This window comes from Scomber scombrus, chromosome 3 (assembly GCF_963691925.1).
Source record: "Scomber scombrus chromosome 3, fScoSco1.1, whole genome shotgun sequence".
Lineage (NCBI taxonomy): Eukaryota > Metazoa > Chordata > Actinopteri > Scombriformes > Scombridae > Scomber > Scomber scombrus.
In genome coordinates, this window is record NC_084972.1 from 19,060,814 (window position 1) to 19,082,603 (window position 21,790).

The 21,790-nt window shown below is 39.3% G+C and overlaps 2 protein-coding genes across 10 annotated transcripts in view; one reads left to right on the top strand and one right to left on the bottom strand.

The window, feature by feature from the left end:
• Positions 1-11,222, top strand: part of cadpsb (Ca2+-dependent activator protein for secretion b) — a 60,113-nt gene extending 48,891 nt beyond the window's left edge. For 4 of the 9 annotated variants that reach the window (XM_062415522.1, XM_062415521.1, XM_062415524.1 and 1 more), the window contains 10 exons: positions 2,989-3,145; positions 3,252-3,393; positions 5,647-5,802; positions 5,938-6,085; positions 6,205-6,279; positions 6,390-6,473; positions 6,562-6,594; positions 6,752-6,859; positions 10,850-10,954; positions 11,046-11,222. In XM_062415522.1, coding sequence (XP_062271506.1) covers positions 2,989-3,145; positions 3,252-3,393; positions 5,647-5,802; positions 5,938-6,085; positions 6,205-6,279; positions 6,390-6,473; positions 6,562-6,594; positions 6,752-6,859; positions 10,850-10,954; positions 11,046-11,222 — 1,185 coding nt within the window. Of the gene's footprint in view, positions 1-1,065; positions 1,075-2,988; positions 3,146-3,251; positions 3,394-4,163; positions 4,326-5,646; positions 5,803-5,937; positions 6,086-6,204; positions 6,280-6,389; positions 6,474-6,561; positions 6,595-6,751; positions 6,860-10,849; positions 10,955-11,045 lie in introns of all 9 variants that reach the window. The other 5 variants (XM_062415518.1, XM_062415520.1, XM_062415523.1 and 2 more) reach the window with 3 other exon arrangements.
• Positions 11,223-12,485: 1,263 nt separating this feature from the next.
• ca16b (carbonic anhydrase XVI b) overlaps positions 12,486-21,790 on the bottom strand; it is a 113,368-nt gene continuing 104,063 nt past the window's right edge. Inside the window, exons 22-29 of the mRNA XM_062415420.1 lie at positions 21,082-21,228; positions 20,552-20,645; positions 19,914-19,990; positions 19,604-19,732; positions 19,313-19,459; positions 19,032-19,174; positions 17,606-17,741; positions 12,486-16,331 (exon numbers count right to left, since the gene is read on the bottom strand). Of these exons, the coding sequence (XP_062271404.1) occupies positions 16,185-16,331; positions 17,606-17,741; positions 19,032-19,174; positions 19,313-19,459; positions 19,604-19,732; positions 19,914-19,990; positions 20,552-20,645; positions 21,082-21,228 (1,020 nt within the window). The 3' untranslated portion in view covers positions 12,486-16,184. The remainder of the gene's footprint in view (positions 16,332-17,605; positions 17,742-19,031; positions 19,175-19,312; positions 19,460-19,603; positions 19,733-19,913; positions 19,991-20,551; positions 20,646-21,081; positions 21,229-21,790) is intronic.

Consider the following 21,790-nt stretch of genomic DNA (forward strand, 5'->3'; position numbering starts at 1 on the left):
CTTTCATCTATGGGCAACAACAACAAGAAAAAAACCCTTTAAAAGATTAATTTAATTTAGGAAAGCTCTAATTGGTGTTCGACAGACCACGGCTACATGGCATCAGAGCGCAATGTTTGAGCAGAGACTGTAAATTAGATAGAAAATGATATAATGTGTGCAGTTCTTTCCTCTGATCACAATTCATACCTAACTCAGTGTTGCCTTATTACATAAGCAATTGAAAGCGCTGGTAGTCCAGTATAAACAGAAGGCAGGAAGTCAAACAGAAAGTCAAACAAGCTAATCCACATTACTCATGGCTTCTGCGTGCTCTTAATATTGTACCAAGTTTCCCTTTTGCTGTAGTTAGGGGACAAAATAGCTTCCTTATTGCATCCTATTTGCTGCTGTAAATACTGGATAGGAAAGCATGATGAGCATGTGCAGTTGTATAGATCTGAAGGTGATCCAATGTGATCTTAGAATATGCAAAATGAAGCAGATTTATTGTATCTCTCTGAATATGCTTGACAGGCGGCAGTCACAAGTTCTGGAGATCAATCGGTACAGTATTTTTATTTCTTTTTCCTCCTCAGTCCCCATCACGATCCCCCTGTTTGGCATGTGCGCCCCTATGGCAAGAGGCACCTTCTAGGCAGAGAATGATCTCATAGATACTGTAGCAATGGGTGGGTTTGTAGGAATAGGAAGTGAGCGCAGACTTATTTAAAATTTAAACGGCACTGTAGCTTGCACAACATAATTGTGATCATAAAGCATGTTCATCGGGCCATATAGAGGTTTCCTTTGTCTCCAAGCATGCTAAACCAGTAAATTTCCCAAAGTATGCTCCATGTGAACCTTTGAAGTTTGATCTACCATAAACATTTGTTTCCCCTCCATCCAACGATTAATTTCACAGTCCGCACTTGTTCAAGCATTACTCCCTGGCTTCTCCTCTTCCATCCCTCTCTGCTGTTGTTCTCTTAGTTTACAAACCCTATAAAAGAAATGCCTCAACAATACATTATTGTTCATCTTCCTGTGTTCTCACTGTCATATGATTGGTGACTGTCCAAGCAGGGGAAAGAGGTATGTAGTAAAGTTGAATGACAAAACTCCCATAATGGTCTGTGCATGTCCAGTAGATGATGCCACGTCTGCCCCCTCCCCCTCCTCAGCACCAGTATACTTCCTCAGGACTGAGCCCTTGATACGGTTTCATTGATATAGCACTTTAGTCTGTCTGGCTGAACACTGGTGCTGCCATAGAGCTCAGGGTCCTGTATGTGTCCCTTAACCACTATCAAAGGTTGGAGGCCACTCAGCTTGGCGACCTTTGAGCATTTTCCCCTTCTCCTTACCTGTTGGAAACTTGTTACGCTCCTCCCCTTTAAACCCCCTGTCCGTAATAAGACTCTCCTTGAATGTGATGGAGAAGAGCTTTATTTGCTGCCTGTTTCTCTAACACTAGAACTAGCTTTTTAAATCTTGGGAGTGGGCAGGTAAGTAGACAGGTAAGTAAGCTGATTTGACTGCCATTGTGGTGGTTAAGCCAGATGGGAAAGTAACTAAAACATTGTAAAAATTAAAGCATGCAGCATAATGTGGAAAAGATTAAGCTTTCAATATTGAACTTGGCGACATGTTAAACTGAATGATAAGCAAATAAGCCAAGCCAAGACTGCCAGCAAAGCAACTACTGTACTCCTGGTGTCAAAGGGGTGAAGAAGTCCTGACTGTGCTAGAAAACGGTCAGCTGAATCTCAGAGATGTACGTCACTAATTGGAGCAGACACACTACAACGCTAGAGATGCTGTGTGCTGCAGTCTTTGGTGTGCCTAATCGAAGATGGCAATGTGCATGAGTCACATTCACATCTAGTGGGCTATGGGTTTGACAGTGATGTGAATGGTGGACCCCTACATCTCTTAGTCTGAGAGAAAAGCATGCAGGGAGCTCCACATCTGCATGATAAAAAACACCTTTCCCTCAAATCTATAGATGCTGTCATGAATATAATAAGGCACGAACAGGCAACCCTATGGTGTGATCATTTTGCTATGTGCACAGTGAATTTATGAATTATCCCGCCTTCAAGTCCCTTGTCAATAAGAGCTGTGGATTCGATTTCAGAGTATGTGATGGAACACACACACACACACACACACACACACACACACACACACACACACACACACACACACACACACACACACACACACACACACACACACACACAGAACATGCAGTATGGGACTGTCAGTTGTCATTAACATGGATAAATATCCCCTATAATTAGACCACAGTAAACATCAAATGCAAACTTACAATAAATAAGTAAATGATCTGTCAATTTTCTATATTTTTCTTACTGTCAACAGATCTCATTGAAATAAGTTTCCAGCCAAGCTTATTCCTCTTTGCCATTGACCAACATTGTGGTTAAAAAAATATGAAGAACACATCAGTGAGCCACAGTGTTGCACTTGGTGACATACTCCTTCATTACAATGGACATGGGCGCTGTTGTATATTATTATTCACGATCACACCAAATCAGCCACTGAAAATTTTCCCAAACAAATACACTCTTAAACACTCTTTCTTAAAACAATCCTACATGACCCAGCTATTTTAGAAAATGTATCCTAACAAAAATAAAAAATAAAAATAAATAAATAGTTTTCTTCAGTACAAACTAGTGATAGCCAGGCATTTCAGGGAAGTCAGAAAGTACTAATTGATGGATTAACATATTGTTAGTTTTAAATATTTCATAGGGTTTGTTGACACTAACAAAAATACAGAATATTGCTTATTCTTTAACATACTGCACTTGAACAGACCCAAATCCAGCGGGACTTTCTTTTTTAAGACCCGATGAGCTTCAGTTGTGTGTGTTATTCCGTCCTTCCTTGTCTTTCTTCGTTGTGTCATCTCATGTCTTACAGTAGCTGGAATCCCTGTTCAGCTGTTTGCTTCCCCTCCTACTGTCTCTCTAGGCATTTGCATGGTGGACAGACCTCATGGTGGAGCATGCAGAAAACTTCCTGGCCCTCTACGCCATCGACATGGACGCCGCACTGGAGATCCAGTCCCCTGAGAGCTGGGACAGTTTCCCCCTCTTCCAACTGCTCAACGACTTCCTCCGTGCAGACTGTAAGCCTTGGGATCGTGTTTATTTTGATGCTATTTCCAGAATTTTTCTGAAATCAAACAAAGACACTGATGTTTTTCTGTCGATGCCTTTTTTTTCTTTACATAGATCATCTGTGCAATGGAAAGTTCCACAAACACCTTCAGGATTTGTATGCGCCTCTGGTGGTTAGATATGTGGATCTGATGGAGTCCTCCATCGCACAGTCAATTCACAAGGGCTTTGATCGAGAGTCCTGGGAGCCTGTAAAGTAAGGAGCCTCCGTCTTTCTAGCTAAGCTGTAGGATGGTTGGAGATGCAAGGCTTTGTATTCAGATGACAGACTGAGTACGTGGAGGCTGAACATCCGGGAGAGCAGCTGTAACGTTCACCCAGGCTTCCTTTAGGTTCACTTGTAAAGAATAAGCCAAGAGTGGGCTGAACAACCTATTTTTTTCTGTGAAAGAAATAGGTTATTTATTCAGAAAATAGCTTTAGCCTTCTTTGACTAATGTATGTTTCTTAACAATTGTGCTCTGACACAGTAGGGTCAGGGCAACACCTAATATTTCTGTTGTCTCGTTTTGTGAACTAACCTTCATAATGTGTGCTTTGACATGTTGCCAGAAATTAAGGCCTTCAGTCTGTTATGTTGCTGTTATAATTTATTGTTGTGGCTCTCACCGTTGTGCTTTTGCATTTTGTTTATTTCGAAGATTATATAAAAGATTTGTTAAGGTAAAATAATTTGTTTTTATTTGTGTGTATTTTTTGAGTATTATGTTGCTTCTCCTCTCTCGCTACATTTAATACAGTATATGTGTGCATCCTGAGTCCAGCCCACTTTACTCTGTGGGTTTTTTCATATAATGTGTGTCTTTGACAATTACCGTCTTGTTTTTATGTCTGCTACTGTACATTTCTGTCTTCACCTACTTTCAGATTTTACGTTACTTTTATGATGAGTGTTACATGGCTTTCTACAGCTCCCACATCACTGTTATGGATTCTTTTTTTCTTTTTGTCTGTCTTTTTCTGCAGGAGTTTAACAAGTAATCTGCCCAATGTGAATCTACCAAATGTGAACCTCCAAATTCCCAAAGTACCAAATCTGCCAGTGCCAGTAGCAGGACTATCAGTTAACCTTCCACAAATGCCTAGCTTTTCTACCCCGTCATGGATGGCTGCTATATATGACTCTGAGTGTGTATTCAACTAGTTCACTTTAGATTTATTGAGCAAACAGAGACTGCCTTGGTATGAAGATGCCCTTAGACATTAAATATATATATATATATTTTTTAAATACAGCAAAACAGAATTCATCCCTGTGTGGCTCCAATGAGACATTACAATTTAAGATATTTTTGTTGTCTTGTGTGTCGATACTGTTCATGTTCATGCCAAGGGCACTCTGAGAAGTGCTAGAGAAGGTTCTCCTTTCTGAAATGAGAAGCTGAAATGCCCTCATTTATCTCAACATGCATGCTGTTGAGCTGAGGTGTGGAGATACAGGACTAAAAAAATCATATATATATATATATATATATGCATATATATACACTGTAATGCTCTGATGCTATTTGGGGATTTACTGTGCAGAAAACAGTATGTCAAACAATATGTGCTGAAAACATTTGCAATATCCAGCTCTACAAAAGATGTATCTCCACAGAGTCCACAGACATTTGCTTTAGTGGTTTTTAGCATACTGTAGATGGTTTATGGTCGTAGGTTCATCTATGACCTTGACCACCCGCCAGTAGTCTGATTGGGAGGTTAGATGCTGGGTTGGATAGGAGATGATAGTACAGAGACTGCTGGGTAGCTGGTGTTCAGACATGCGGCTCTCTGTTATATCACCTCTCCTCTCAACCTTACATCCTTCCTGCAGCACATTCCCAATGAGCTATAATCAGGATGCCCTAAAGGTCTGCATGGTTTGTTTGGTAATCCTTCCAGGTGCCCCAATAGCCTGGGGACATGGATGTTGAGAGAGGGCCTGTGATGAAAGATGTCAATTCGCTTTTTCCTTTTTTTGTAGAATCTGACCATAAATGCTTTTTTTAAATTTTTTTTTTTTACATGCCCTCCCTCACTTCTCCATTCCATTTTGTCTTGACATAGTGTGATTAGATGCTGTATCTGCAATGACTTTTACCTGCATGTGGCAACTTCACATCCTAGTCAATAACCATACTGTACAGCATGGTTATTGATTTGTTACAGTAAACCCTGCCCGCTCCTGTTCAACCATGCACTGACTGTTTCCAAACGCCTGCGCACACAGGAATTGAGACAGACATTGGGACGGAATGGTCAGTGCATGGTCGGAGTAAAATTTGACTGTGCTTAGGTGTAGAGGAACAGCATCCTTCTCTGCATCTGCCACAACACCCCCCTCAAACCCTCCCACCCGCGTATAATCTTCTTAACTGTGTGTGTGTGTGTGTGTGTGTGTGTGTGTGTGTGTGTGTGTGTGTGTGTGTATGTGTGTGTGTGTGTGTGTTTGGGTCGATATTAGTAATGGCTCTGGGACATCAGAGGACCTCTTCTGGAAGCTGGATGCCCTCCAGACTTTCATCAGGGACCTGCACTGGCCTGAGGATGAGTTTGCCAAACACCTCGAGAGTCGCATGCAGCTAATGTCGAGCAACATGATCGAGAACTGCGTCAAGCGGTATGTGTTTGTTTGGGTGTATGTGCATATGCATGTAAAGAAAACAGAAGTGCTTAGAGACACCAGTGTTGACAATGAAGACTTTCTTGCATTTTTTATATTATAGTGCATATAAATATTTTACTTGTCTTGCAGCACTCGGATGGCATTTGAGTCCAAGCTGACAAAGAGCAGCAAGACCACAGATTTCCGCATTTCTCCAACACTATGCACCATGTTCAATGTGATGGTAGATGCCAAGGACCAATCAGCTAAATTGTGCGCAATGGAGATGGGCCAAGAGGTAGAAATTAAACTGTGACAGTGACTGCATGTTGAAAAAAAACAACACATTTTCTAAATTGCAGCAAAAACAGGATGTTTAATTGATATTTTTGTTAAAAATTCTCCACATTTTTGCAGAAACAGTACCACACCCAAATTGACGAACTGATTGAGGAAAGTGTGAAGGACATGATCCAGCTTCTGGTTGCAAAGGTGGGACTCTGGGTGGGACTGTTCAAGAGAGTGTAAAATCCCAGAATTTGAATGTTTAAGTTGTAATTTCTAAATTGTATATTAATCCTGGTATTTCCCTTCTTTCCCAGTTTGTGGCCATTCTGGAGGGAGTGCTGGCTAAGATTTCCAGATATGATGAAGGCACCCTTTTTTCCTCGTTCCTGTCATTCACGGTGAGATAACATTTATTTTTCGTCTTCAGCCCCTCACTTCCTCTTTGTTCTTGAACTGACTGAAAATTTAAATTTGCTCTGATTTCAGGTGAAAGCTGCCTCAAAATATGTGGATGTCCCTGTAAGTAAAATGACATGCTAGCCATCTGTTTACCAGATACATTTGAACAAAGTACTGTGACTTTTTAATCATCGACCTTTCTGATTATGGTCATTTGTGATACCACCAGTATTTGGCTGTTGTTCTCCTCCGACCCTTTTCTGTTTCTGTTTTACAGAAGCCTGGAATGGACGTGGCCGATGGCTATGTGACCTTTGTGCGCCACTCTCAGGATATACTTCGTGATAAGGTCAATGAGGAGGTGTATATAGAAAGGTTATTTGATGTAAGTAAGATGCCGTCTCCTCCTCACAAGAAGGGAGGGGCCTTTCAGAATGTGGCAAAACAACAGGGCAGAGAGGGATAAGTCCCATTTTGAGAGCAGGGAATGTATTTCAGCCCAGCAGAAGAGGCTTTTCTGATCTTTTTTTTTCTTTTGGCTCTTTTCTTTTTTCTCTGTCTCTCTTCTCTCTGAACCTTAGCTGCTGCCCTCTGCATTCTGGTGTGCATTGCCACAGTGCTTTTGGGCCTTTGTGTATTAAAAAAAGGAAACTTTTATTTACAAAGGGTCCATAAAAGCATCCTCAAAAAAGGATTATCTAAAGCAGTGCTCTCTGGAAAGAACATAAGTATCCATAGTGATCATATGCTAGCACAAAACTTATATTGTTTAGCTCACCCCTGATCTATGCTTTCAGATACTTTCCACATGACACATGTCAACCTAGTGAATGAATGACACTCAGCCCTCTTGGCCTCAGTCCACAGTGAATCACCCATGCAGTTGGGTAAAAGATGCACTGCTGGATGTGTCAGGGTGACCTAATGATGTCAAACTCAAAGGCTGACATGTCATTTACCCTTTCTCGGTCAGAGCAGTGGTTCCCAACCTGGAGATCAGGAAACCTCAAGGTTGTAGGATGAATCTGGAAAGAAGAAGAATAACATTTCTACTGCCCAAAATATGTTATTTTTTTCACATTTTCTAATTTTTTTGCTTATTCTATGAAATATCTCTTCAGCAGCCTGTTGCACCAGTTTAACGTGTGTGTGTAAAATCAACAATAACTTTTACATTGTGACGAGATACACACTAAACTAGACATTGTCCTCCTAAATCGTGTAATGTTTACACCCAGGACTGTGTATCATATGCTAGTGCCCAAATGATACAAACAATACAGAGACCCACTTCTAATTACATCTTTCACAGCCAAATGATCTGAAAATGTTGGAAAAAACCACCCCCTTGCTCTTTATTAAGAAGTGACTGATGCCTGTTTAGAAGTAGTGTAATTTCTATCTTCTCTTTGTAACAAACATGTAAGGTGAAACAAATTAACATTTGAACTTATACATAGCTGGTACAACAGCCTGCAAGAAAATTATTAAGAGGAAGCGATCTGAGAAGAGAACATTGCTCTGTGATTAAACTGCTCAAAACTCACAGATAAATACAACCTAACAAGCAACAAAGGTTGGGAACCAGTGTGTCAGAGGGTGACGAGAGCACTGTCTTACACAAACATAATCCTAATGGGATACATTGACAGTAATGTGTCCTCCATGTGTGATTTGAACGACACATAATGCTGTGATGTGTGTGTTTCATGTCATTCAGAAACTATTTGTACAGACCAGTGTCTCTAGAGGTGTGTGACAGCTTTGCGTGTCTGACAGAGTCTCAATATTATAAGGCAGTGATGTGAATTTTTATGTCCGAGATATACTCCAAAGTCTCTGTTTGGTTTTATATTTTTGTGTTGGCTATAGAAATGAGAGTTTTGTGTTAGATAAATATGATTTTAATTATTTTGTTAGGGTGTAATGCTGTTGTGAAGTGAGTCTGCTTTTGTCTTTGAGGTCCACACTGGCTCCCTTTGTCTCCTCTCCTGTGTCGTCAGTTTGTATAGCTTGGACTTTCCCCCTTGTGTCCTCTGTGTGGCCCCGAAGTGCACCGAAATCCTACTCAGCACTGTCATGTTAAAATATTCAGAAGATTTCTTCAGGCTGTGAAAGCTTCAGTTTTAGCAACATTTTTAAAAATTTCGTCAGGTCCAAGAATATCAATGTTTTTCCCTTTCATTTGAACACATTTCCATCAATTCATTTGCATGCCATGTGAAAAACCTAATTGTTGCACAGCCTCTACTTTATCTCTCTTTCTTTCACTAATTAATTTCAATCCTTTTTATCTTCCTCTTTTTCTGATTAACACCATTCCTGCTGCCTCCTCTAATTCAAAAAGTGGCACTTATCTCTAGTGTTGCGTTGCGTTGTTTTATCACATTATGTTGGTTGGCATGATTTTAGAGTCAAATAATCTTCCTGTGTACATCTTCTAGCATGACCCTCTTTCTCAGAGTTCTGCCTCATTTGCACATAGAGCAGTCTTCCTTAGCACGTACTCTGCCACCCACCCACCTGCGAGGTCTGCATGCACTGCACGCTCAACTCGACTGTGAAGTGGACAGGCATCTGCATATCCGGCCTCAACCTTTTCAACCATTCAGCTAATTTTATTCTAAAAAAAACCCTTGACTAAAGCCAAAAGCTCAATAACCAAAAAAACAATTACATCCTCACACCTCTAATTTGGACTTTTCTGCGTTCCTGCCTGCTCACATGTTTAAAGTTGACTTATTTTCTTGATATTGGAGGTATGACGACTGTTTCTATTCAACGTGGGTGCTGTTCTCTTGTAACTTGAGATTTATACAGTCTGGGAAACCACAACTCAAACAAAGTAGAGAAAAAGGTACAAGAAAATAGCACCACTGCTCCCTGCCTGCTAACCATTTACTCACTTTCATTCTATTTTTCTTTTGCTAATGAACTCTTGTCAAAACCATAATTTTAATTCCCTGTAGTAGTTTCATATCTGCAGTGTAGGGTGTTTTAAATGCAACTCGCATTTCGGCTAGAATAAATTACAAATAAAGGCTAAGTAACTGCCTTCAGTAACTGATGGGCCATGCAGGGCTTACAATATATTGACTTGGAGAATATTCTTTTAGTATTTCAAAGGGTAATTACAGTTCGAGACAGATAAATCTGTCAATGCTTTATGTCTTCCCTCTGGTGTATTACTTTCTTCATGGAGTAGTAGTATCAGTACTCCTCTAAAATGATTCTTTTCAGCTCTTCAGAGTGCTATAAATGCAGTTTGTGTGTGTGGGTGTCAAACTTGTGGCGTGTGTCTTTGTGTTTTTGTGTTTGGGAACGTTTACTGAAACAAACAGTGAGTCCCAAATTCAGCAAAGTTTCAAACTTACTTTGGTAGATTTTGCATATAATTTAATTAGATTCAGTTTGTCATTATGTAAGAAATTATGTAAAAGATGTAACTGGACCAGTTTCCATCCTTAATACTTAAATATCTTATGAAGTAAGTAATGCAAAGTATAAGTAGGTGAGCCTCTATGTTTAATTAATTTAAAGGCCCTGAAAACCTATTTTTCCAAATCAGCGTCTCACCGTGAGTGATGCAGCACTACATTTAAGTAATAGTTTGACATTTTTGTTGGAAGATAGATGAGAAAATCAATACCACTCTCATTTCTGTACGCTAAATATGTAGCTGGAGCCAACAGCCAATTAGCTTAGCTTAGCAGAAAGAGTAGACACAGGAGGAAACTGCTGGCTTGGCTATGTCCAGAAATAACAAAATCTGCCTGCCAGCACCTCTAACGCTCAATAAAGAACACCCAAGTATCTTCCAAACTTTAAATTAGATTGTGGCTAATTTAGTCCTGAACATTTAAGATGCAAAACTAAGTTTTCAGGGGCTTTAAAAAGACTAGATTGAGACAAAAGGCAATCTGAGTGGTATGAGCTTAAAATGCATGATAAAAAGAAACAGTTGAAACAAGCATATAGTGTAAGTAACTCATTTTAGCTGTTTTTAAAAATATTTATCTGAAACATTTCTTTATTCTTAAATGAATACAGCATCTACTTACCTTTCATTGGTTGCAGATTCTGAGAATGTTTGTCTTGTGAATGGGAATAGAGACTCAATATTAATCCTCACTAACTCGTATAGGCACGGTACACGTGGGTGAAATGAAACGTAGCCTCTCATGTATAAACCTGCCAGGTTTTTATTGAAGTGATACTTAAAAACACACAAGGGGGTGCTTGAAACTTAACGTTATTGTCTGTGTTTAGTCGTAGCTCTTTCTGTTTGTCTTCGGGGTTAGTTTTACGTTACGATGTCCTGAGTATGTGTGTGAGTGTGTGTTTTGCTGGAGAGTGTTGTGTTTATGTGTTTCAGCAATGGTACACTGCCACCATGAACCTTTTGGGGACCTGGCTCACTGAGCGCATGGATCAGCAGCTGCATGTCTACCAGCTTAAGATTCTCATCAGGATTACAAAGGTAACATGTTCAGACAAATGCCCAGAATGCTTTGCGTCCACACAGAGACAACCATGCTGATATAGAGTACTGTATCGCTCCTCCTCTGCAGAAAAAGTACAGGGACTTCCGCCTGCAGGGTGTACTCGACTCCACCCTTAACAGTAAGATGTACGACACGGTGCGCAACAGGCTGACTTTGGAAGAGGCCACTGCTTCGGTGAGGGAAGGAGGCATGCAGGGCATTTCCATGAAGGACAGTGACGAGGAGGATGAAGAGGATGACTAGAGCCTGTGCACTGACACTCCAACCCTGCCCCTAAACCCCTCACCCCAACCCCCCTTTCACACTTTTGACTTTAGCCTGGTTACCGATGCATGTACCAACTCAGATAGCCACTCTAGGACCTCTTTGTCAGCTCGAAATGCCTATGAAGGAACTATTAACTATTAAAATAGTACTTATACTGAGGAAACTCAAAAATAAAAATGTTTAAAAAATAACCATGATTGGCAGTTTAGCTGTGTCATGATAAAGATAGCACCTATCTTTGATTCATTCATTTCTAAATTCATTTCTATGTGTTACTAAGCAATATGGAGAACCATTTGTTTGACAATGTTGAGTGAGATTAATAGGTGTGTCCCTGTCCAATGCAAACCTATATGGCGCTTCTTTGTCGTATTCTACATTCATTAATGGTACATTGTCGTGATGATGAGTGTGTGGACCCTTTTATTTGTCTTGTCTGTTTTTAAGTGAATGCCAACTGCTTCAAACTGAAAATAAACCTCTGTATTTGTTTACGGCTGTTACAGATAAACTGTTGTCTACTCACTGTTGTAACACAGCAGTAAGTCTAGACCTGCATTTTTATCATGTGTCAATGCTATGTGATCTCATCTCAATTACTAATTAGACATGGTTCAATGGGAATCTTTGAACTTCAATGAGAGGGTATTCTAGAGATGCAATATTCTCATAGCTCCATTTTGATAACTCGGAGATTCTATTTTTATTTCAACATTAAAAGGCCTTGAAATAGGTTCTATTTTAATTGAGTTGCACTTTTACAGAGAAAAGAGCAAAAATATTTTTTTTTATTAAAAAAAAAAAAAGTTGGTCTGTCTTTGTTCTGTAATTGTGTAGAATGAGATGTCTGGCATTTGTTTGGGTCTCACTGTTGTTTTGTATATATTATATAAATATATATATAAATATAAAATGCTGTACATTGCATTCTGAGCCATCGCTGCATGCCTGTGGGTTCCCACCCTCCCCAATTGCTTTCTGTTTTCTGTGTGAATTAGCTGGTGGATTCATTCTTGCTTTTGCCTTATGAAAGCCAACAGTTGTAATATGCAAGAGCTGTGGCCTCTAAATAAAAATTATTGTACATGTACATCCGTTGTCATGTTTACTAGCTGCTCGTCCACCTGACACATAATCATACACACCTTTAACTGTCTGCTGACTGGCAGCAAGGTGTGACAGGGACGAACAGGATCATTATTCGCTTCAAATCAAAACTCATCCATCAGTAATTTCATGTAATACAAGGATGCAGTGCATCCAAACCCAGACTTTATTTCATGTATAGCAATACAATATACCTATTAAATAACACAATTACACTATAATATGGTATAACAGCATCATAGGAATATACTGCTTTGATACCATCATATAAACATGTGATATGATGGGCAAAACCATTTTATTCATTTTTAAGTTACAAAATAGGCTCAAAGGACAGGTTCACATTTTTTCAGTTTTCTCCTAAAACAACAGTCTGGAATCAAAGTGAACATTGGTTGATAGTTGTTGTTCATTCCTCTTGTTCATACTGCCCATTAATAAATCCTTTCATACTGCACTTTCAGTGTAAGTGACGTGGGACAAAATAATCCACAGTCCTCATTTGACCAAAAAACATTTCTCTGGAGATGATATGAAGCTCATGATATGAATCAGTCATAAACAAGTAGACATTTCCCACAGTTAGTCCTGTAATTAAAACAATCCCTCTTTCCATCTTGATAGTGTTTTCCTATTCAACTATTGTGGAAGGATTGTAACAAGACCTTAACTTTGGAAGATCTACTTGATTTGACTAATTTGGTAATTTTAAATACATTTTTGCACAGAAGAAACAGAAGACAAAACACTTGTCAATATTCATTTGGGGGCCTGACTGTTGTTTAAAGACAGACTTGAACAACTGTGAACCTGCCCTACAAGTTACAAAATAGACTTAACTTCCAACCTGCCTATAATGCACTTAGGCTAACACACTGGATCTCTGGACCATTAAGCAAACGTCTGGAAAATCTGGTCAAATATCAGCATGGACCTCAGAGGGGTAGAAATGACTGTGGATGTCGGGGCTTTGTTGTGTAGATTTGAATAATAAATTTTCCACAAAAGCACAATCTGTTACAGGGCACTTTACAAACCAAATCTCTGTATGAAAATATAAACTTCTATGATCACAAAGGTTTGGTTAAAGACCTTTGTCTTTTGAAGTCAGTATGAGCAGCTACTGCCCTGGTGTTTTAAATGAGCATGGACAATATCAAGCAGCCATACAGTAATGATGGCATTCATAAAAGGAACACAATCAAAAACAGTTGCTGCAAAAAAAAAGATTTTTGTTGCGGATTGAAGTGATCTGAAATCTGGACTTTTCTCCAAATGTTGGAGAATTTTCCCCCCCTCTGTGTATGTAGCAAACTCCTCTTTGACAGAGAAGCGGGTGTTCACAGAAGGAAAAAAAACAAAAAACTTTTCACCAGAGCATACACTATGAGTATACACATAAATCAATCAAGAGAGAGGGATGTTCAGGGTTGAAAAGGGCTTGTAATTATAGCCATAAAACAGAGACAGAATATCAGCCCAAATAAAATATCATTTACAGTCTGAATTGAAATCGTATTGTCTAATGTGAGGAAAGCATCATGTACTCTGATTATCTAAGGTGAGTTCCTGAGGCTAAAACAGAAACATGCTTAACTGTTGTTAAATTCACACCTTTGATACTGGAAGTCTGAACTGCAAGATTTAACAGCTTTGATTTAAACTCTAGTTGATTAAATAGATCTCAGAATAAACCACTTACATGTTGCAAACTGGAACCACATCTTTGGTTACAAATAAAGCATAAACCCCCTCCCTCGCACCCCACCCCCCAAAAAAAGAAACTACACTGCCTTCAAAAAATGTTCACCTCCCTCTGAACCTTTTCATGTTTTATGAAACTTGGAATCACAGTGGACACGTTTTTAAGACCGATCATCAGAAAAAGACCCTTTAATGTCAAAGTGAAAACTGCTTTCTATAAACTGATATAAACTGTATAGGTAAATAAATCAAGGATTGCCCATATTTCATTGAGATCAAACCACTGCTGCATCTCTTTTTATAATAAGGCGAATGGAGATCACCTGTGTGAAATTAAGGTGATTTTCGGACAAACACACCCATAATTTTTTCTCGCTAAAAACTATATCATAAAACCAGATAAATATTTGAAACAAATCGAAGAAAAGCGAAGGATAAAAGTAAAATTTCAAGGCACTGAATATTCCTAAAATTATCATAAAAATGGAGAAAGTTAATCCGACTAGAGGAGTTGGTCCTCAAAAACTGAGTGTGAGAAGAGGCTGCTAACTGAAGGAGCTGCAGGGTGATGTCTACAGGAGATGTTGCCCACTTGTAGCTCTGGGTGAGTGGCAAAGAGACAGCCTCTCGTGAAAAACTCAGATGAAAGCAATTGGGAGTCTCTGCAACACAGTGGAAAGTTTTATGATTTATATTGAGTGTTAGCCAAAGCCAGAAACATCCCCACCATGAAGCCTGGTGGTACAGCATCATCGATGAGGATGCTTCCCTGCAGCTGGCCCCTGTGAACGGGGAGACTAAAATAAATGTATTTACATGCAAAGGCAAGTTAGAGGAGGTGTGGTGTGCGAGACGACTGGGAGATTTATTTACCATCAAAACAAATATAAACCCAAATATGATGCCAAAACTGCACAGGAATGTGTCTATAAAAAGGTTGATGTTGTACAAAGCTAATACAGACTTCCTCGTCGTCTCAAGGCTGCAGTTTCAATTCTGTATTTCATATTTCAACATAATTTGAATACATCTGAGGAAATTTGTTTTCACTTTGACATTAAAATAGTTTTTCTATTCATCAGTGTAAGAATATGTCATAATGACATCCACTTTGATTGTTGATGTTTTACAATAAATAAAGCATGACAGTTTGAGGGGGTGAACATGTTTTGTAGGCAATGTGTTGTGTCAACATGAATACCTACAGTATAACATTTGTTATCAGTTGAGCTTTGACAATTGAGGTTAGAAAAGCTGTGTAAAAATGCTTCAAAATGAAAAAAAACAACAACAAAAAAACACAAATGGAGCATTGTAGACTTTTCATGAAAACCTACACAATCTCTACAACAAGGCCAGTGGACAAATAAGCAAAAGTACTGAATAAAAAAAAAGAAAAAAAAAAAAAAGAAAATAAACAATGGCTGGTTAATAAGGAGATAATATATATTACAAAACAATATAACAATATGAATCCCTGTAAAAAGCAATAATAAATGTTCACATTAGATGTTGTAACACACGTTAACAAAAGCCATAAGTACATTTTACAAGACAGCAGTGAGATATTTGGACAGTATATGAATATTAGGCAGGTAATAATAGTCTTTTCACACATGATTAAGAGCGTCGCCCATGTGAAGGGGAGCCTCACAAGTTAATTTGATCAAGGTGACAAAGTGACATAATGTGACATGCTGGGCTACGTTGTGATGTGATGTTTTTTTGTTTTTGAGACATTCATGGGAGTGGATCGCCTTAACTCATCCTGGTCTTCATGCTTCAGGTATGTCTCATTGCGAGTCCAAGATCCCAGCTGTGTCATGTTGCCGGGATTTAACGGTGATAGAGTTTCACTCACTGGATTTTAGGCAGTAACACTGATAGTATAGTGCAAACTGGACAGAGCTGCTTTTTCCTCACGTCAACTTAAAACAGGTGCAAACGCTCAGCAGGATAACATTTAAGACAAGAAATAAAGAACAAAAACATAAATATCAAAAAACTTTTATCAGTATAAAAAGTAATAAGGTTATTCATTTAATCAATAGTCTGGCAAAAAAGGCCTCAGAAAAGTTCTCAGATGTTTTTTCTTTTTTTACAAATTAAGTGCCTGTAAGAATGTCCTCAGACGAGTGACTCCATGCTCTCTGCAGGGTCCGACTCGTCTGCGATCACCACCACCCCATTAGTGTCCATGTGCATGGGGCTCAGGCCACACTCTCTGTTACCGACGAGGCTGAGCATGGCTTTGTAAAGATACTGGTACTGCTCCTGTGTACATAAACACAAACACACAACAGGTCAAGATGATCACATCCTCTGAAAACTGTGAAAGACATTTATTTGCAAACTGCATTAATCAATATTGCTAAAACTAAATAAAATGACCGGAGTGTGTAAGAGGTTGCTTGTAGTCACAAACCAAAAAGAATGATCGCCTACCTCGGTGGCGCTTTTAAGCCTCTTTTAATTCATTGTTTGTTTGTTTTTAGAGCCACACAGGTACTGACACAGAACCAAATGTCAAGGTTTAACAGCTAAGACAAAGCTAAAAGGAAAACAATTCATCATCTGATATGTTTACAAAAAAAACAATAATAAATCCAACTTGCATTAACTGATTTTTTTTGGCAGTGGAAACAAGTTGTGAACAATACTGATATACAGTATCTTTAGCTTTTATGTTGATATGGCAAAGTTGGTAATAAGCAGTTGGTTATTTACATCTACAGAGCAGTAACAAACATTATCATTCATTTGGAGTTGTTGTCGATACCCAGTTCAATACTGACTCTCTTTTAACTGTTTATGGTCTCTTGGGAAATATCTGGCTCTTTAACTGCTAGGGGCTCCACCAGCTAGTCACTAACTGTGTCTGCTGCTTGGTGCTGAGTAGGTAGAGTACAGTAGGGTTTCAGAGCTTTTTCTGTGAAGAAAAAGAACTTGCTGAGTCTGAAAATGACTCTATGAGAGTGCTGAGAGTGAACCAAAACTGTAAAGTTGCAGCCAGACAGCTAAACAATGAGCTGAAACTCACTGTAAAGCAAAGGGGAGCTGCAGAGTCAGGTGATAATTCACTGTTGGTTCATCACTATGAGCATTACACATTGTCATGTGATACATTGTTATTCAAAAAATATTGATTAAAAACACTATAAAAAACAGAGACAAAGACACAGAGCAGAACATTGTACAGTGATAAAAAAATACATTTGTTAGTGCTCTCTGGTGGATAAATGGAGGCACCATTTCTAAAGTGCCTCAAACAAATGCATTTTTGGCATATACTTTTTGTTTCTCACCAGCTGACAATCATGCCAATACTAGTATATTTTTGATTAGTTCATATTGGCCAACAATATCACCAATAGGAAGATAAAAACACAGCACACATCTGGCAAATATAAAGCAACATTAGCATTCACTTGGAGCCAACATGTCTTAACAACTGTTGTTAAAACTGTTGTGTATGTGTGTATTTTCTGCCTCTAGTGTCCAAAATTGAAAAGTGACTCAGTTGTTATGTTCAAATATTATGATCTTACTATATCAGTGAAGACTCCCGGCCTCATGAGATTGACCATCTTTGCCACCTGATAGATGTCAACGACCCCCTCATTCTCCAGCTGCTGAGACAGTGTGGTGAGACCACAAAGCATTCCTGCTGACACTCCTCCGTACCTGTGAGGAGATGTTCAAAATCAGCTCTGCAGAATCTGTCTGCCTTCCTGTTCACGCTCAAACTATTCTACATCACACCTCCGAAATATTCACTCTATCAGTACTACTCACCTGCATGTGTAGTTTTAGAGCCTGCATCTTGTCATTATATAATGGACTTGCAGGCAGTAAAAAACACTACAACGAAAAGGGAAGTAACTGCTTCCATACAAATTCTGGCTTTTAGAAATGAACACACCATCATGCTAGCATCTGGTATAAATGGGTGGGGTGACATATGCAGGCTGTTATGCGGTCTCTGACCGACAGTCAGGACTTTTAGTGATAAAGACTTTTCATCTCGCTGATGTTTTGTCTAAAAGCAGTTGAGGTGCTGGTGGCACATCAGCTGGGGACAAATGGGGAAGCTGATATGGTTGTCTGGTTTTAAAGGGACTAAGAGTGGTGTTTTTGTTTATCTTGGTAGTCGCCTGTAGATTCTCAGTGCCGTCACACACAAAAGGACTTTCAACATCTAAACCATGGAGCGCACTCTTTGGCTTATTTTCATCCCTGCTGGTGTAAACACTACAGTTTAACAAGGACAGATCAAAGGCAATTAAACATTCAGGATTCTCTTACAACAGGGGGCATTTCATGCGTATTTCCACATCTATATTTATATTCTGGGACTCTACTGGTATATGTTTGCATGATTTACTATTCAAAAATCTCCTTGTTTATATTATATCGACTCTTTACACAGACTGTCAGTTCAACCTCTGTATGAAACTGGCCATTTTGGCACATGTCTCTTTAAGGCCCCTATACGTAAATGATAGTAGTAGGATTTCACTTCTTTTTCTTGTTCTTTACTCAAAACGGAAAATTCTCAAATACATTCATACATGTTTGGGTGCGTGGACAACACAATCAAACCTTAGCAACATAGGCTACAGAGGTGACGACCATTTGTGGGCGTGTGCAAACAATCTGATGTCATCATGAGGAGGAAGTAAAGGTAATTTTGCAAACAAAATGTTTTTGACTTGCCCATCCCAAAACACACGATATGTCTTCTTTAAATGTGGCTATTGGTTGGGCATAGTGTAGCACTAAAAAGAATAATTACTACCCATCACTGGGACTTTTGAATAATTCACTGTGGATCATGTTCTTGCACATTCAACCATAAAGAGAACAGACTTCTTTATGAGCTCAAAAATGTTACTAGACACCTTTAGTGTGTGTTTACACTTACTAATACTATATACTTTCTCTGTGCTTACAGACAACAAAACACAAACTTACTCGTCATGCACAATGGTGGGGCCATCTCGAGTCATTGCCTCCTCTTTGATGACGCTGATGAGCTCGAAGGCGCTGCTGAGAGGAGCGTCGGGGTTGGGCCATTTAGGGCACTGAAAATGTCTCACCTCCAGAACGTAATCGTCCTGTCACACACACAGGAGAGAGGAATGTCACTATACATGACATAATGTAATGTAATTCTTCATTGAGATTCTACTTCTCATACTAATCAAACACTGCTGACTCGAGATGCTTATGGAGTGAGACGGACGTCTGAGTACCTGTGTGGCCTCTAGGATGAAGTCATGGATGATGATCTGCTCCTCATTGGAGAGGCACAGTCTGTCCTTACTGATGAGTGTGACAGTGAAGGCTATGCAGTTCATGGCCTCTTCCCGACTAGGCCAGTAAACAAATTCATCCTCAGCCTGCATAGAAATGGAGACAAGTCAAACACAGTATGCTGCAGGTACCTTATAAATTAAACTTTACACCAATTTTTGTTTCATTTATTTGGATGAAAAAGAAAGATAAAAAACACAATAGAGTTATTATGTTTAAAGGCTACGTACCAGGCCCTGGTTATCAGGCAACATGACAATAATTTGAGCGTTATGGTCCCAAATCATCCTCCAGAAGTCTGTTGTGGTGTGGGGCAAAGGATGCTGGGTAACAATGAACTCATTACTCCTGTAGTAACCCTGAAGTGAAAGAGGTAAGCTGTTAGCCTTCCTCAGTCACAGACTACTCACATTACTGGATGAATGAATGTGAAAGCTGACAGAAATGACTGTCTGACCTGTCAAGTAAATTCTTAAAAAAAACACAACAAAACACAATGAGCAAGGACAAAGAAGCGAGTCTCCAACTATCACACTATACCATTATGTAGGATGCATTAATGTAATCTGTTCCTTTCATCCCAGGCAGAGTGGTGAGCCCGACCCTTGCGCGCTCCGCTGTAGAGAGGCACAGAGATAAAAAAACACACTTTTCAATCACAACCCAGGCCTCCATAATATCACACTGGCTGATAATGCACACATTCATTACCAGTCTTTGCTGTTGCTATAGCAACAAGTACCTCCTTTTCCTCCATCAGGGTGCTGGGCACGCATAGAAAGATTAACTTATAGGATTAGGGAAATAGATTCTAATTTTGGAATATGAATTGTCCTTAATAATTTACTGACTGAAAACTAGAAAATGTAGAATACATCAGGAAATGATGCGATTCTGATTCTTATTTTTTTCCATTTCAAAAGCAGAGATAAATGTAATCAACAAAGAACAGACTCTATTTGTAGACAGTGTTTTTGATATGCACAGAGAAGTCTAATCATTATTTGCTTCATGGTGCCTTTCAAGAAGGCAGCCCTCATTACTTTTTATACAAACTCCCTCTGACCAACCCCCCAGAAAACAGACTGCAGGGGCTTTATGTGTTCAACATGACCTTGGTTCTCTAAAACCTCAGCTCCGTCACAAGTGTGCTGTGGTAGAACAGATAAGATACTCACAGGGAACCACTGAGGAATTGCGGTTCTTCTCCTTGTTGCAGTCTTTGTGGGCGCTAAAACACTCCACAAAGCGTGTGTTGCACTGAGTCAGAAGCTGGTGAGAGAGAAAGCAAAGACAAGAGGATCAAAATAAAGGAGACACTGGTTTCACTCCTGGGAATCACTGTAAATTACAGTCAAACATAAAAAATAAGATATGTTCTTTAACACCCAGGATTTACAGCAAATCTTTCACGTTAATAATGAGCGTGTGAACCTCAGGTGGAAGTGACATGATGTGTGAGCAATTAGTTTGTCTCTCCGGATGTTGAAAGAGCAGGAGTTTGATGAAACATTCATCAAGCTTTGCATAAGGCAGCAGGGGTGACAGACACGATTTTATTATAGCCAACATCAGAGACACTCTCAATCTATTTCCGTCTGGAACAGCCATCGTGCACGTTGCTAACAAGCTTGTGATCCAAAGACTGCCTCGATTTAAGCTGCTGGTGCTGCTGTGGACAGTGACAGCTGCGAGAAGGTTTACTCACCCTGAACTGCTTCTCCAGCCGTGTGCGACCTGTCGAGTTGGGTGTGAGGATGCTGTTGACATAGCTGTGCAGCTGCCAGGCAGGCACCTCTGTTTCTTTGCTCAGGATTGCCTCCATCAGAGCATCGTGGATAAAAACATACTGCTCCTAAAGAGAAACACAGAAAGGAAAGACATGATTGAAAGAATGTGTAAAAAAACGTGTAAAAAAAAAGAAAGTGCACAGTGGAGTTGTTCTGCATTACTTGTACATGATTTAATGAAATGCCAAGAATCAAACAATAACGAAATAGTACCACTAAAAGACATTACACTTACAGAAAGTTGCCTGTGGGCAGACCTAACATGTCGTTGGCATTTAAATGCACATAAAGTATAGAAGTCACAGAAATAGTATAAATCTTGTTTCCATTATAAATCAAATGCAACAAATCTTCCATTTATGTAAATCCTGGGATAAAGCCAATCTGAGAAAAAAGAATAATCCAACTCTTCCATGATCAAATTCCAAATGAGTGTATGTTGAACATATCTGAGCCAATGTGGACTGATTCTATCAGCTGTTTGTTGCAAGTGTGACCTTTACATGAGCTCAGAGTATTAAAGTGAATAGCTTTCATTACTGTTTTCCCATCTTTAATCATAGGTGACCTTTTAAATGTTAGAGAGGGAATACAGTTCCTTCAGTTAAGTGATGATTTTGGGCTTCT